General features: G+C 43.8%; 1 protein-coding gene across 1 annotated transcript in view; it reads right to left on the bottom strand.

Moving 5' to 3' along the window:
• Positions 1-1,267: 1,267 nt before the first annotated feature.
• The window catches only part of RPGRIP1 (RPGR interacting protein 1), a 50,745-nt gene continuing 34,020 nt past the window's right edge, over positions 1,268-17,992 (bottom strand). Inside the window, exons 19-26 of the mRNA XM_088469940.1 lie at positions 10,903-11,063; positions 10,113-10,346; positions 8,845-8,968; positions 8,671-8,762; positions 7,408-7,600; positions 7,163-7,253; positions 3,471-3,598; positions 1,268-1,604 (exon numbers count right to left, since the gene is read on the bottom strand). Coding sequence (XP_088326066.1) covers positions 1,462-1,604; positions 3,471-3,598; positions 7,163-7,253; positions 7,408-7,600; positions 8,671-8,762; positions 8,845-8,968; positions 10,113-10,346; positions 10,903-11,063 — 1,166 coding nt within the window. The 3' untranslated portion in view covers positions 1,268-1,461. The remainder of the gene's footprint in view (positions 1,605-3,470; positions 3,599-7,162; positions 7,254-7,407; positions 7,601-8,670; positions 8,763-8,844; positions 8,969-10,112; positions 10,347-10,902; positions 11,064-17,992) is intronic.

The following is a 17,992-nucleotide window of genomic DNA, read 5'->3' as shown; positions in this document are numbered from 1 at the left end:
ACAGGAAAAGTTCATCTATCAGTCTCTCTGGGTGTTGGTTGTGTCATAGTGAGAACCTTCAGGAGAGTAGAGCAATATGTGAATGCCACAGGCTATTTTAACATTGTTGGCAATCCATCCAGTCACCACACTTGAGAAGTTGTAGAGTGAGATGCAACTTGCTGTTGGGTAAATGTGCATAACGTACACCTATTAAACATGACTTGCTGTTGGGTAAATGTGCATAACGTACACCTATTAAACATGACTTGCTGTTGGGTAAATGTGCATAACGTACACCTATTAAACATGACTTGCTGTTGGGTAAATGTGCATAACGTACACCTATTAAACATGACTTGCTGTTGTCAAAAAACGAATGTAAATACATGTGAGTGGACCAATACACACACTTTTCCTGATCAGCTTTTGCTTTGTGTCATCTTTGACCTCTGTCTGCAGTGTTTAGAAGCGTTAATGCTTGTTAAAATACATTGGATGCTAAGGGAACGCTCATTATGTACATTGTACACTGCTGTAGGAAACTTTGAAGTGTCCATGAATGCATTGCTGTCACTTAGATTTAAGTATGATTTCTTCACTTCCATTCAAGCTCACACGCCTCTCAGTACTTCCAACACCTGTGTTTCTGCACAGTAATGGGTTAGATATATATATATATATGCGCTTGAGAACAAGTGACTTAATTAGCACCTTAGTCAATTTGATTTAACAGTTTAGACTCAAGCTTGGATATCCTTAAAACCTGGACTGTAATGGCAGCGTTTGTGAAACTCTGCCTCAATGAATAATATACTTAGTTGTTCATAGCATAAGAATGTCAAAAAGGTGCACTATTGAAAAGATGCATCCTTGCAGAGGTTTGTTTTGTGCCTGCTAAAATAACTACTATTTTGATAATATCAATTCTATGTTCTGCTAAGATGTTTAATATCCCACAGCACAGTTGCCTTTTACAACAGTAGCTATTACACAACATATGGATAACATGTAATTGAATAGAACTTGTAAACATTTGGATTCTATTTATAAAGCAGATCCCATTTGAAAGTAATTTGCTTAATCTCTCCTATACCATCTTAAATGCTTGGGGCAATTTTCTGTTCTTATTTTTATTTTTTTACTGTTTGTTTCTTCTCCTACGTCAGTGGTAGCTGAGAATGCCAAAGGCCAAATTTGGTGAAAGTGACTATGAAAAGAAAACATATTGGTGATTTTGACACGATTTGAAGCAGTGATTATTTTTTATTAAAGGCGTAATTGCACAAAAATCTGTACTTTTTCCAAATCGCACCCTAGCCATTGTTCTAATACTATAACTGAATGTATTGCATATCTGTAAGAGTAGACCACAAAAAGTTCTGAGACTCATGGTACTGGAACACTGTTTTACAAAATTGATTTGAAGATTTAATATATCTGAATTTCACAGTTTGTCTTTCAGGTTTAGGACTGTTTGGCCTAATCAGTTTGTAATAAGGGAGGTGATGATACGGCTCTGGTCTTCATTCTTTCCTCTCTCTGTACAGCCCGAGCTGCTTCCCTGGCTTCTATCACCACACGTAGTGCTCCAATTATTTGTCTTCGATTAGATGCATCCAAAACTAAAGAAACATAGATTGCACATTTATAAATAACCACAAGCAACAATGATGATAAACTTGATTTAAGCAACACATTAATTTGTCCACATATTGCATTGTGTGTGTATTTTGTACTTGACTTAATGCAAGATGCCTATGCAGTTGATAATAAAATTATTTAACCAATGCATGGTAATAAAACAAGCACTCCTAGAATGTACCCATCATACTGTAAAACAAATAATTAGCCAAATCTATGCAGACTCAAATGTCATTTTTTTGCAATACTTAAGGGTTATAATGCCTATTTGCTATACATGTAACAATAACATATATATATATATATGTAATTGTCATAGCATTACCTATCATCTGTGGAAGGGGCAGTGCCCTAAAAACATGTTTTTTCCTCACTTTTCCTGAATAATGAATATGCCCCCCCCCAGTGGTGGGCTGGGCTGGGGGGCAGGGTGCCATGTGCCCCCCGGGCCGCAGCGTCATGCGGGCCGCGGGCCGGCGCAGTCTGTGTCACTGTGACACAGACTGCACCGCGTGTGTAGCGCTGACCGGACGGAGTCCGGTCAGCGCTACACAGCACAAACACACAGCCGCCGGAGCCGGCAGCTATGTGTTTGCTGTAATCTGCAGCCGCTGAGAGTCTGTCAGACTCTCAGCGGCTGCTGCTGCTCCCACTGCGGGAGCCATCTTCCGGCTCCCGCAGTGGGTAATGGGAGAGCCGTCATCATGACGACGTCTCTCCCATAATGCAAAGCGGCCAGAGGAGTCGGTGGAAGCGTCGGGACCAGGAGCGGGAGTTTCAGGTAAGTGTTTTTTTTTTTTTTTTTATAAAGTCTCTCTCTACTGGGGGGGGGGGGGGGATTTCTATGGTGGCACTACCAGGGGGGGATTACTACTGGGGGCACTACCAGGGGGGTGGATTGCTACTGGGGGCACTACAAGGGGGGGACTACTACTACTGGGGGCACTACAAGGGGGGGACTACTACTACTGGGGGAACTACAAAGGGGGACTACTACTACTACTGGGGGCACTACCAGGGGGGGATTACTACTGGGGGCACTACCAGGGGGTGGATTACTACTGGGGGCACTACAAGGGGGGGACTACTACTAGGGGCACTGCATAGGGGGGAGGGGACTACTACTAGGGGCACTACATAGGGGGAGGGGACTACCATTGGTGGCACTGCGAGGGACCACTGCTGGGGGCTCTATATAAAGGGCAATACTGGGGGTACTGCATAGGGGGAGACTACAACTGGGGCTACTATTTAAGGGACATTGCATAAGGGTTACCACTATTGGGGGCACTGTATGGGGGGGTGGGCTGCTACTGGGGGCACTGCATAGGGGGTACCACTATTGGGGGCACTATATAAGGGGCTTACTACTGGGGGCACAAGGGGCACTGAACAGGGGGGACCACTACTGGGGGCACAAGGGGCACTGCATAGGGGGGGATCACTCCTGGGGGCACTACTGGAGGCCTGCATAAGGGTGTTCTCTCCTGTGGCACACGGGGGCACTGCATATGGGCACTACGACAGGGGGCTGCCCCTAATCTTTATTTTTACCTTACATTAATCCCATATGGACCCGCCTCCTCCCTGAAACACTTGAGGGGGGCGGCGCCGTAGCACGCACGTTCTTCGGGCACCCTGGCTACACGCTACTCCTCTGCCAGGGCCGCCTGCATGCATTTGCCCCCCAGGCTAAAAGCTGCCAGCCAGCCCCTGCCCCCCCCCCCCACAAAATATATCCATGTGCCCCTTTACCTGTAATAACCCTGCTTTCATTACAGCCATTGATGCTCTGTTATTCCCTTTGTCAAATTAAAACATGTTCCAGATAATATATATGTACTCACTATGTAGAGTTTCCTCTGCTGGGTCTACAGCTCTTCTTAGGAGGTAGCGCAGGTCCAAATAAGCATATCCCACATCGTGACACTCATCATCTTCGTTCATTGGATCACTCACTACTGTGAACTTTAATCTTCATTACACCCATGAGAAAAATACAAAAAGTTTTAGTACCAACGGCTCATTTGCACATGCCTGCTTTATTCTTATTATGCCTTTTACGCATTAATAAATGCATGACAAATACACTTATGAAGCGCATTTAAAACATGGCAACAATACCCCTTTCAGACATACGCCCTGGAAAAGACTGCTCCGATGCTGGTTTTTCATCACTGTTGTAACCCTGGTCCCAGCTTTGAAAACCCTTTTCACCCTATGCTGCAGACCTGGGTTTTTCCTGGGTCGACTCCTTTCACAAATAAACAAATAAGCCGTGTCTGCCCATTCAGTGTGAAGACATTTAAAGAGGACTTTTTTTTTGGCTGCCGCTGATGAGGTAATCAGCGCCTTCTCGGTATAACCCGGGCTGGGCCATTGACCTGGGTTGCGAGTCCTGGGAATAATGCTGGCCGATTACAGGGTCACGGACTCGGTTCTTTCAACCCAGGTCTGATCCTTTCAGACATGAGCAGGACCCAGGTCGACTCAGCAAGCCCTGGCAAATTCCCAGGTTTTAGGCTGTCTGAAAGAGTTATAAGATTCAGCAGTGGCGTAACTAGGGTATATGGAGCCCAGGGCAAATGTAAAAATTGAGGCCCCCCTCATGTGTGCACGTGCTGGAAAAATGGACATGGTCATTTAAAAATGGGGCGTGTCAACATGATACACACCCCTATCTCGTCACTCTGAACATTCCTTTCCATTCCATATGCACCTTAATGCAGTGGCCCTTTTATACAGTCCCCCCTATGCAGTGCCCCCAGTAGTGGTCCCCCCTTATGCAGGCCCCCAGTAGTGCACCTTATACAGTACCCCCAGTATACAATGTCCCCAGTAGTAGTCTCCCTTATGCAGTGCCCCATGTAATGGTCCCCCCTATGCAGTGCCTACAGTAGTGGTCCCCCTTATGCAGCCCCCAATAGTGCCCTTTATACAGTGCCCCCAGTAGTGATCCCCCTTATGCAGTGCCCCATGTACTGGTCCCACTATGCAGTGCTCCCAGTAGTGGTTGCCCTTAAGCAGGTCACCCCTATCCAGTGGCCCTTATACAGTGCCCCCAGTAGTGACCCCCCCATCCAGTGCCCCTTATACAGTGCCTCCAGCAGTGATCCCCCTATCCAGTGCCCCCCTGTAGTGGTCCTCCCTATTCAGTGCCCCCAGTAGTCCCCCCCACCCCCTTGCAGTGCCCCCAGTAGTGGTCCCCCAATGCAGTGCCCCAGTAGTACCCCCCTCCCCAGTAGTGGTGTACCCCCTGATTCAGTGCCCCAGTAGTGGTCTCCTCCCCCCAGTGCAGTGTCCCCAATAGACAAACACACAACCACTTACCGGAATCCCCGCTCCTGCTCCCACCGCCATCCTAGCACCACCGCAGTCCTCTCCCATTATGGGAGAGACATCATGACGTCTCTCCCATTACCCACTGCAGGAGCCGGAAGATGGAGCTCATGAGTGAGCTCCAGCCCAGCTCTTGTAGTGGGCACAGCAGCAGCAGCAGCCAATGAGAGTCTTTCTGTCTCTCATTGGCTAATGATTAACACACATTGCCGCCGCGCTGTCGACAATGTGTGTGTAAATACACCAGCCTGAGCTTGCCTCCCACCTACCTGGCGCTATTGGATAAGCACTCAGGGGGAGGAAAGGGGCTCGGCTGTGCAGCACAGGACCGGTGCAGGGAAGCCTAGTGCTGGTACTGAGTATATGTATAGTGATGACCGCACTCACTGCAGTCGGCACTACGCTGGCTACCTAGGACGGGATGGACGCCCAGGGCATGAACCCCGGCAGCCCTGCCCTAGTTATACCACTGAGAGTCAGTGCTTCCCCCTACTATAAAATGTTAGAACATAGCATGTCTCATGCATAAGCACGTGCTGCCAGTAGGATTGTAGATGATAGAATAAATGTGCAGCAAGGGAAAAGTGCATGGAAAACACATTAACAATGCTTTTTCCTATAGTGGTCCTAACATTGCTGCTATGTCTTGAAAAGGGTAAGATAAAGATTACATTTATAATGATTGAGTTCTTGCGTCACATTTTCCTGATTGTATAATACATACTAAGCATTACACTTTTTTAGTCATTACTGTTTCTTTTCTCTTTAAAGCAAAGGTAGCAATGGAGTTTATATATGTGTTTTTACCCTTGGTGCTGGTATATGTGGGTTCAACATTCGATGACTAGGAGTGTTACTTCAAATAATTCATATAAAAAGGGTGGGTTGGGTACGGGATGCCGGCGGTCAGAATACAGACAGCAGCATCCCGACACATTGAAGGTAGGTATATTAACCATCCCCTCCCGCAGCCTAACCCTAACCCTCCCACCAGTGTCTAAACCTAACCCCCTCCCCCCCAACACTAATACTTACCGCCAGGATTCTGGCGCTGGGATTCCGACTGCTGTTGGTATTCCTGCATCGGTATTCTGAGCGCCAGAATCCCCACCAACAGGATGCCAACTACATTCCAAAAGGGCACACATAAATTGGATTACTTCCAGTTCTGTAGAGCATCACTGCATATCCAATTCTTACCTGGCAATATTCCCAATGTATATGACCAAACCATGGTAGTTTCAGATGAGGCCATACCCATTTCACTGTGAGTAAGAACTGTTGGAAGAATGTGGCTTTCCTGCCTCTACTCTGTATCCTTTTCTGATAAGATATGTAACTAAGCAATTAATTTACACAAAATTCTGTTAATATGGTACTTACTATCACTGTGGTTTTATATAGTCCTATTTATTACATTCACAGACATCACAAATACTTCCTAGTAGCAGATGTTGTGAAGACTGAGGTTGAACGTTGTGCAAATTCTGTCAATTCAGAGCTTTCAGTCACATTCTTAGTATCTTGTTTCATACTGTATCTACTTTTTGATTCATGCTAAGATATAATCATTACATCATTTTATATTGAAAACATGATCTAGAGCCACAACCATGTAATTAAAGCTCATACAGCTACGTCCACATACACCTATTCTTAAATAGCTCGTTTTTTTCCCAGACATTGCTACTCAGCTACATGATGCATCTTAGCACAGACCATTTCATGAATTATGCGTCTATCGCATCACTAATGTGACAAAATGACAGTGCACTCGGAGCTGGCATTACATGTCAGCTCTGTGTGCGACTCAGACACTAACCTATGGAAAAAGATGGAGGTCCAACATAAGTGAGCTGCTTCATGCCATGCATCCTTATACTTAATCTATAACTTTATACCAATTAGTTTGCAACAAAAATACTAATCCTAAATGTCAAGTGCACTATAAGCAACTTCGTATGCAGCTACGATGCAAATAAGACTCCAAATTTAGAAAAAAGAACCAAAGTTTGGAAATTGCTACTTGTGGCAGAGTGTCTAAGTTGTGCCATACATTGCGTGCCACATAGCACATAAAGGATAGGTATATGAGGACACATCTGTAAAGTAAAACAACATTTCATAAGTGAATATAAAACTTTACATCACTTTTAATGTACTAGCTGCGACTTCCTGCAATAACGCTGGAGTACAGTACCTGACTCTTGCTCCTTCTGTGTCTGATCCCTCTAGGAGCGTGTATAGGAAATGCCTGCGATTTGCATGCTCCTCATTATCAAGATGTATGACTGTGTGAGCATAGGAGAAACATTCCATTTACAACTGCCAGTACACGTATTCCATTATGTATAAGTGTTCAGGTCTGATTTGTAAAGAGATGAAAACATAGGAAAACATGTTTTGGGCTTTTGCCATCTAAATATGTTGGGCTGGTGTTCAGACCTTTGCTGAAGTGGTAGTATATCTCCTCGCCGTGCCTTGGTTTGCGAAGTGACACAGGGGTCTCTGTTTCTTCAGGGGGGACACCAGGAAATTCAAATTCCACAAATACTCTCTCCACTGATTTGTCACCAACCACCTCTGAGCATGGATCTAAGGTCAGAGAGGCAACTTCTACCCGGATCTTGGTTGAAGACTGAATAAATAAACATCAGTAATATGAGACGTTTCTCATATCTACAGTACTTATGCACACAGACTAATAATAGGTCAGCCAACTGTAAAGGATGATTGTCATGGTATTATGTGTCAATTAGTTTCCAGCCTCAAATCATGTAGGCCGGTTAATGACTATAAGCTCAACTGAGAACTGACCCATGAGCGAGTTGGCCCATTGTAGCAATGGGACCTAGACATTATTAATAGGAATGGCTTCTCTTTGATAGTAAGATCTGCTCTAATTAGTTATACATTTATTTAACATGCTCCAAGTTAGCCCTGCCCTACCATATTCTAAACAAGTATGATCATACAGATCATGGCAAACCTCATTCCTCACAATATAAACTAGTCCCGGTCTGCATAGCATATGGCTTTGTTGTCAGATTTAGGGGTCTATGTAGTATTCGGGGTACTACTGTAATTATTAACAGTCCAACTCGCTGTGGATATTTTCATTTTTAATATAAATATCCCGGCTATGTAATAACAGGAACTCATAGGAACAGCGGTTGCGGTAAGCGCTGTCCCCGTGAGTTATATCCCCGGCAAATTGCGGAAGTCTTTCACAGATATGAAAGACTTAAACACGGGGAAGCTAACACTGCGCAAGCAAACAGCGTCAGCTTCCGGGGCCGACCAGGGGCTGTGGGGGAAAGATCAAAAGATTTTTCTCCCTCCCTTGGAGACCCCATAGACAAATAGTAGCTTACGCCATCTGAATATAGTGTAAACTACCGGTGCTAAACTCCGAAAAACTTAGCTTTATGGAGTTTAGTACATAGGGGTCAGTCCATAGTCCTCATTAATTATAATGGGGACTGCGATCTGCAGTGCTAACTAGCACTCTGCCGGAGATTTCTGTGCCATTAGTATATAGGATCGATATATAAAGTTATGCAGAAACTGCAGTTTCTGCATAATTTTATGTTAAAATCAGCTTGATACATGGGCACCATGGGAATAAGCAGCTTCAGCTACCAATTTATCAAAGGGGGTATTATGACATCAGAGAAGGCCATTGTATCCATTCTTTCATGCACTCACCAATTTATATGGAGCTAGGGGTTCTGCCACTATGATATCATCATCATCACTATCTTCAATCTGTAATTCTCCCAGGTCTTTTGATTTATCACCTGAGCAAATAAACAACAATAGCATAAATCTGAGTGGTCCTTTGAATTAATTTGTATTACCAGTCTAACTGTGCTACTTTACCATCTGCCTCTGGTGAGACTTGTCTGTCTTGTTTGGCAGAGTGGGAAGAGCTTGTTTCTTGGTCCGATCCATTTACTTCATGTACAGGTGGTTCTCCCTGCCGTTCCTGTCCTATTGCAATATCCTGAAAAGAACCAGGATTTTTACAGGATAATTGTTTTATCTGAATGGTGAAATTTATAAGCAGTTATTTGCATGCAGGGAATCTGCTTTACCTGCCTATTTGCATTTATATAAGCAACTTAACACATGTGTTCAAGCCTGGCAAGAGCCAGCTATTGCAGGAACATCTTTGTTCTTATCCTCATGCCAAATAAAAAAAGGCAAATAATAATATATATCAATATATACAGTGGATGCAGTGATCCACCACCATACTTATTCATTCATAAGTGAGACGTAAGTAACATTTATGTAAATATTTGGACATTAGTGATCTACAGTAAGTAAAATATATCTATATACATATATTTATATTGTGGTAGTAACAAACCATATGTCAAAGGTTCCCAAACATAGCAATTATTTTAGCAGCCACAAAACAAACTTCTGCAAGGATGCGTCTTTTCAATATTACACCTTTTTGACATTCTTATGCTATGGACAACTAAGTACATTATTCATTAAGGGAGAGTTTTCCAAACTCCACCATTACAGTCCAGGTTTTAGGGATATCCATGCTTGAGTTAGGTCATGTGCTCAAACATGGATATCTTTAAAACATGGACTGTAACGTAATGGCGGAGTTTGTGAACCTCTGTGAAAGATACTAAATGTGACAGAGATGGTAAAGATTGGATATAGTATTGGTAGCTTGTCTGAGTTCATTCTTCCTGGTCCTACAGACTTTGGTACTTTGGTTCCACAAGGTTTTTGATCATGTTTCACACAGGAGCCGAGGTGCAGACATCTCTGTATTTTATACCATCTCAGACACGTCTTTGTAACTGGTACAAGCCATCTTGAATATTTAAACCTAATATTTGGTTTATCACTATTTTATTTAAGTTATAACTAAGGATGCATTTTTGAAGTAGCTGCTCATCTTTAATTCCACACTCCTAGCAAAATCCTGCTTCCACCGAATAAGCATAAATATTTCTTTAGAGAAAGGATAGGCACCCATTGGCACATATGTTATTATTGAACTGCAATTACCATGCTCACCCAGGTAACAGCTACATTGCCAGAGATCACATCTATTCCTGTACATTAACAAATGACATATTTCCTCATATTACACTTTGTTATATTTATTTCGCACTGACCTCCACATTCATGTCCATGTCATCGCTCTGGTGGTCAGCTGGCAATGAGACCTGTCTTCTCTCTCTATGACTTACAGGTGGATAATCTGTAAAGTAAGGCTCTCTCCTTCCTCTTTTGCTGGAGCCCACATCTCTCTGCAGGTCTTCATCAGCCTTACGAGATTTGGTTTGTCTGGATCTGCTTAGATTAGCCTTTGGAGCATCTCTAACCATTGGTTTCCCATGTGATATTTGCTAGTAAAATTTAAGAATGTATTTTTGTGAATATTAATCAATCCCCTAGAATATTTAGTATGAATGGATCAAATAAGGTTGTATGTTACGTTTTATGTAATGTATTGAATCATGTAATTAAGTGGATACATTCTATGAGCAAACTAACCTCAGAAGAACAAGAATAATCTTTTGTAAATCCTGATAAATTGAACGTAATGAAAAAGTTTACACTAAATTGCTGCAGTAATTGTGAGTGGTGCCATACTGTACGTCAGGCATCAGAAAACATTTCACGTTTCATATTAAGCTTTTATTAACACAATACACATGTCTTAGATATGCATATAGTATATACAGTATGTGCCATCAGATGGCTGCTTAAAATCCCATTGCCATAAACTGAGAGCAGTAGTTTTCAGCAATGCTGTAAATATACCTCAGAAAACACTGCTGCCAAATACTACAGTAATGTCTCTCCACTTACTATCAATAACCATCAGATAAATCCACTAGTTCAAATGTGCAGAGCAGTCTTCATATAGCACAATTATGCATGTTGTGTGCCTTCTCTTACCTGTGACATTGTGACATCTTGAAGCTTCCCAGGAGTTAGGTGACCATTGATGGTGGACTCCCGAAGGCTCTGTCCTGGGCCACAGTAAGGAAATGTCCACTCCAGGCTCATCTGCACTGATCCAGTACATTTACTATTGGAATTCATAAGTGCAAAATCACCTTAGAAAGTAAAAGAAAATATATAGGAAATAAAGACGAGACCAATTATATCATGGACTCTTAAAAATAATATCTGTTGACAGTGACTAAATCTATGTTCTCTTATGCACATTGATATTGACATCAAATTAAAGTAGAGCGGGTAGCAAAAGTATTTCTTTTAATTTTTTTTTCTGTATTAAATAGAAGGGTGATATAAATCTAGGAATGCAGTTCCATCAAATGACTATGGTGTCGAAGCCACCATTTTGCTTAGCTTGAAAAGGTCTCCACTATTCCCATCTCCCAGTAATGGTCACATCTCCTAACCTTTCAGTGGGCTCCATATCACATACAGAGGGGCATTTATGTAAGCTAAGGCAAGGGGAAATGGAAGCGTGGCACCCTTCTTCTTCGGGGTCTATAGGGATCCACAGGGATACCATGGGGATATTATGGTTGGAAGACCAGGCACCAAACAGTTAAAGCTTCTGCTCCCAGAATGCCCCCATGTATGCCCTGCTCTGAAACCATAGGACTTCAGTTGTTCGTTTGGTGCAGCAGGATCAAGATACACCTTTGTACCTGTTCTGGCAGTCCTAAGCTTTTATTTTATTTTCTTATGCTTGAGTCACCAGTACACAACGTCTGTATTAAGACACAGATAATTCGACTCCATCTACCTCTGCCGGGCCGCAACATCAGTAATAGTGCTGGTGATTTTGGCGGGTCGTGGCTGAGCTTAGCTAGCAGCAATGCTACGACCTGGACTGCACCGGATGCTCGGAGATGTCAGGTAAGGCGATTCCTTGCTTATGAGGAATTGCACACTGCAGTCAGAGACGCACAGGAAGCCGCTGCTGTCAGGGCCCGGGATTGTCCGCGACCTCACTACACCAGCTGGGGCCTTATCGTCTGACGCCGGGGATCGGCAGCAGACACTATCTGCTGTCACAAGGCCAGCGTACCTGGCTGGTTAATGCAGCTATGGGGAGGTAGCACCTCCCCGACCCAGACGCAGTCCCTACGAAGGGTTTCGCATGTCTGGGTTGCTCTGCCTACCCTCACGTGTATATGATACGCTCACAGTCCACGCTCAGCGCGCCCTGTAGCTGTGGTCTCAGGAGTGTCTGGGTCTGTCTCCCTGTATACCTCTCCCTTGATTAAGGTATATGGTGCTCTATGTCCTACCAGTCCTTTGCGTTGTTGGAGTTGATTTAGAGCCGATTGTAATTATATTACATATGCATTGTATGTGACTGTTTGCTAGCTGCTGATTGTCACTGTCTTTTATTACTAAATCTGTCAATTATAACTATCACTGTTTTTTCTCCATCTTTTTGGGGTGGAAGTTTCTTTCTGAGTACTTCACATTCAATTAACATGTTGTGAAGGCTGTCACATAACATTGCAATTATTGCCTTTATTGACCATGTCAAAAGATAAATTGAAACAGGAGGGGGAGCAGCCTGTGTTGGTTCCATGTAAATTATGTATGGCTTATGTGTCCTCTCAGGATGTAAAGGATGGTTTGTGTGTTGTCTGTTATAAAGAGCCACCTCACCAATCCAGTTTACCTGTCCCTGGACAAGAGCCATCTTGATTATACTCTTTTTCCCAGGTTATGATGAGGGTTGTGGATCGAATGGCTGCTCCCACGATGCCGCCTTGGATGGGGTGTACACAGTATGCTATATTTGCACCTCCTATGCATCCTTCATGGAAGGATGTTTATGGCCATTCTAATCAGAGTATGGCACCATCTAATGTTGATAACAGACTGGTAGTGATCAGACCACCTAAGCACAAGTTATCTTTCTATCAGTCTGCCCAACATATGGATCAGATGCATCATCAGGATCAGATGATGCACAAGGTTCCTCTCCAGGATCTAGGTCTGGGTAAATGTTCCTTCTTTGGTGAGGGCAGTTAGATCAGTCCTAGATATTCAGGATGATGAACCAGCTCATAATAGAAAGGTTCCAATGTTTAATCACCACTGGAAGGTGGTCAAAACGGAGTTCCCAGTATCTGAACAGCTTACAGAGCTTATCGAGGTGGCATGGGGTAACCCTGATAAACAATTTTATGTGAATAAAAGAATAACATCATTGTATCCGTTCCCACCTTCTGTATGTACTAAGTGGGAGGTACCTCCTACTGTGGGTGCTCATGTAACACATTTAATCAGAAATACTACACTAGCTATTCCATTAGTGTCTTCACTGAAGGATTCCACAGATAAAAAGATTGAAGCCTGTCTTAAAGCAATATTTTTGTCATCTGGAGCGGTTGCTTGTCCAGCTATGGCTGGAACCTGGGTAGCCAAAGCTGTTGAAGAACGGATAAGGACATTTGAAGATTCGCTACTAAATTCTACCAGAGAACAGATGATGACTATTTCCCACATACGGGAAGCAGATTCCTATCTGGGACGGGCTGCAGTGGATGCTGGAATTTTAGCTTCTAGGTCATCAGCAGCATCAATAGTGCTATGCAGGGCCCTTTGGTTTATATCTTGGAAAGCTGATACAGGATCAAAGAGGGCGCTGGAAGTCTTACCTTTCTATGGAAGGTACTTTTGGAGCAGAGTTGGATAATATAATCACTACTCTGCGCGCTTCAAAATCTCAAGGTCTGCCATCTAAGTCAAATACTAAATCTAAGCAGGTTTCATTTCAGTCTTTCCATCCTCATGGACGAGCAAATGAACAGTCTTCCTCTAAGCAAAATAGTATTCGCAGGTCTAAGTGACAAACTGAGAGCTCTGGCCCAGCAAGATGTCCAGCTTCTAAGCTGTACAACAAGCCCTCATCCTTATGGAGCTGGCCTTCACCTGGGGGATGCCAGAGTTGGAGGCCAACTTCTTCAGTTTGCGGATTGTTGGCATCAAACAACAACAGATGCCTGGGTCTGAGAAGTGGTCTCTCAGGGGTATGCCCTCACTTTCAGGAGACATCCCCATCAGAAGTTTTTTTTGCACAGATTGTCCATCAGATGCAGACAAGGCCTTAGATTTTCACTCACTACTACAGGAAGGGGTAATAGTCCCAGTTCCTGTGTCTCAACAAGGAAGGGGTTATTATTCCAATATGTTTTTGGTTCAGAAACTGAATGGGGCTTATCACCCTATACTAAATCTAAAAACCCTCAACAGGTTTATCCATGTACCCAAGTTTCGTATGGAAACTCTCCAATCAATTATTTTGGCAATGGAGCATGTCTGAATCTCGAGCACAAAGGGTGTTTCTGCCAGAGGACAAGATTATAGATCTATCATTGTGGATACGCAAGCTGCTACGCAAGTGAAGGGTATCCATTCTGTTAGCAATGCAGGTTCTGGGATCAATGGTATCCACCTTCGACATGGTGGGGGTATGCTCAGTTCCATTCCAGGCCTCTACAAAGAATGATTCTATCCAAGTGGAACGGACAGTATCATCTGATAAGGTCGCAGGGGATCATTCTCATTCCAGAGGTTTGTCCCTCCCTCTTGTGGGGTCTGAGAAAGGATCATCTAAACAAAGGGTGCCCATTCTGAATAAAAAATTGGGTGCTTTTCACCATGGACACCAGCCTTTGCGTATGGGGGGCAGTGACAGGTCGTCACACCTTTCATGGAAGGTGGACAAATCAAGAAAGTTATCTGCCAATAAACATTCTGGAACTGTGAGCAGTATACAGAGCTCTTTTCATGGCATAGGACTTGCTCCAGGGCAGGCCTTTCCAGATCCAGTCCGACAATGCAACTACAGTGGCCTACCTCAATCATCATGGAGGCACAAGAGTTATGCAACCATGAAAGAAGTGACAAAGGTTCTGATTTAGGCAGAACATCATTTTCCGGCTCTCACGGCAATATTAATACTGGGAGTACTCAATTGGGAAACAGACTTCCTAAGTGACCAGGACATACATGCCTGAGAGTGGTCTCTCCATCTGGGAGTGTTTCAGCTCTTGGTAAACAAATGGGATCTACCAGAGATAGATCTCATGGCATCACACCACAACCACAAGGTCCCCAGGTATGGGTCCGGTCCAGAGACCCATCAGCAGCCTTTGTGGATGCACTGGCAGTAAGATGGGACTTCAAGCTAGTGTATCTCTTTCCTCCAATCTCTTTACTTCTAAGAGTTCACAGAAAATTCAAGCAGGAAGGCGGAACGGTAATACTAGTGGTTCTGGCTTGGCCTTGATGTCATTGGTTCACCGACATGCAGAATATGTCCATATACAGTCCATAGCTTCTTCCTCTATGGCAGGATCTGCTAACGTATGGTCCCTGCCGACATCCGGACTTACACCATTTGGCTTTGACGGCCTGGCTCTTGAATCTTCCATCCTAAGAGCGAAAGGTTCTTGTAGTTCTGTAATTCAAATGATGATTAGGGCATGGACGGCTGCCTCTGCCCGCACCTATTACAGAGTTTGGTATTCTTGTAGCCAATGGTGTTCCCATAGAAAGTATGATCCTAAGATATTCAGGATTTCCAGGGTACTGGCTTTTCTTCAGGCAGGATTAGACAAAGGTCACTTGAGAGTGCAGGTTTCTGCACTGTCAGTATGGTTCCAGAAGAAGATTGCTTCATTACCAGATGTTAGAATTGTTTTCCAAGGAGTTTTGACAATTCAGCCTCCTTTTGTTTCACCGGTAGCAACGTGGGATTTGTCTTTGGTTCTTAAGGGACTACAAACTAACCCATTTGAACCTTTGGACTCTGTGGATTTTGGATTTTATTTTTCACCAGGATAAAGCTGTTCTTCATACAAGGGAGGGTTACCTTCTTAAGGTAGTGTCCCGTTTTCATGTGAATGAAGAAATTGTTGTTCCAGCTTTTCAGGCTCCAGACCTTTTTGTAGGTGAAGCCTCCCTGGATGTAGTTCGTGCTCTCCATATCTATGTGGAGCGTACAAACTCTGTTAGAAAATCAGATGCTCTTTTTGTATTAAATGGTTTTCACAAATGAGGATGGCCAGCTAATAAGCAGACTCTGGCGAGATGGCTACGCATGACTATCTCTCAAGTGTACATGCAGGCATGATCTCCCTGTCCCAAGCACAGTGACAGCACATTCTACTCGGTCTATAGGGCCATCGTGGGCATTTAGTCGTGGTGCCTGTGCTGAACAGTTTTGTAAGGCAGCACGTGGTCTTCTATCAACACTTTTCTTAGGTTTTATGCCTTTGATAATTTTGCCTCTCAGGATGCTTCCTTTGGGCGATGAGTTCTCCTTTCTGCTCAGGAGCATCTCCCACCCTAGGGGAACTGCTTTAGGACATCCCCATGGGATCCCTGTGTATCCCTATGGACCCCAAAGAAGAAAATTAGAGTTATGGTAGACTTACCTAGATAACTCCTTTTCTTTGAGGTCCACAGGGCACCTAGCTTCATTGGGTTATATTCTTTCGGTCACAGATTCCCTCATCTTATGTAAGAGTGTTTCTGGTGTATGAATGTTCTTCCTTCTCCTCTTTCCTTCTTCTGCCTTGAGGCTTTTTAACTAAACTGAAGTCCTATGGCTAGGGACTTGGGTATATATGGGGAAGGACTCAGGGCATTCTGGGAGCAGAAGCTTTAACTGTTTGGTGCCTGGTCTTCCAACCATTTTAGCCCCATGGTATCCCTGTGGACCCTATGGACCTAGAAGAAAAGGAGTTATCTAGGTAAGTCTAAAATAACTCTAATTATTTGCCTCCCTTCACCTGCTCTATTAACCTTGTGGCGCATGGCTGTGACATTATAGCTACACTCTGGTATCATTAATATTGAAATTGAATCCACATCAGCAGATGGAGTCTAAGGTGGGGGCGACTTGGAGAAAATAGCACTATATTATGTTATGGGGGTGATTGTATAGCAGCTAAATTAATGCCGCTTCTGATAGGCATCCTAATGAGACACCCAACAGAAGTACTGCAAATCTCCACCGATGTGCGTACAAAGATGCACCATCGGACATTACGGAATGTTGGAGGGACCATGGCTGTCGGTGTCAGTGACTGAGAGTGACATGCCCCGCCTGTTAATCCCCTTCTCCCCTCCCAGTTACCATCCAGAAATGCCCATCTACATTGGATGGATCTCAATGCAAATTCAATCTGCGTTTCCCAGCGGTACCCATCTGGACGCATGTGTGAAGGGAAAACACGACCCCCACTCAATGTGCCATCCTATGTGACTGATTGGCTTTTATAGTGGTAGCAACAGCCCTGACTGGTGCACTATTTTTGGTTTGGAAACACTTGTCCTAAAAATTTTTTTAATTAAGCTTCTAACAAATCTTAATTCTAAATATTTTTTTAAATTGCCACTTTGTATATTCCACAACCTCGCATCCATTCTTCCCTGTCTGTGCATGACATCAGTCAGAAGTCCTGCCCATGAAACAATGTGAGACTGATTCAGAGTGGCTCACAGTCTGCACATTCCACCGAGCCGCACTGCGCATGATGGTTATTGCCAAAAGCCACAGAATGAATTTAGATGAGAGAGTCAATTTTGATGGGTGTTTCTGGATGGGTGTTTCTGGATGGTAACAATAATGGCTAGTCAGCTGCGGACTTGCCACGGTCAGTGACTGCGTCTTTTACGGCATTTGCACTTATTCTGGCAACCATGTTCAGATAGAGATTCTGCACCTCCATGAGGCTGGTGCAATATTCTGATGTGCAGCTGATGTCTTAATACACACAATTGCAGATTAGCACCACAGCCAGTGAGCACCTCTATATGAATCCCATCGGCTGCAGCATTAGCATAAAGATGCAGTCACAGCAGCAATAGCGTGCACCTAACAGACCCTGTCTTCTCTCACAGATTCAGTTGATCAGTCATTCAAACTCACACAGTTGACATCCTCAACAGCCATCCCCTTTTTTGATCAGGAAAACAAAATAGGGTTCCAGAATCAAAGGTCCACCATCGATGGCAGGAAACCATTGCAGGAAAA

Source organism: Taudactylus pleione, unplaced genomic scaffold, assembly GCF_031769625.1.
Source record: "Taudactylus pleione unplaced genomic scaffold, aTauple2 ptg000095l, whole genome shotgun sequence".
Taxonomy (NCBI): domain Eukaryota; kingdom Metazoa; phylum Chordata; class Amphibia; order Anura; family Myobatrachidae; genus Taudactylus; species Taudactylus pleione.
The sequence above is the reverse complement of the archived record's forward strand: the minus strand, read 5'-3'. Positions and strand labels throughout refer to the sequence as shown.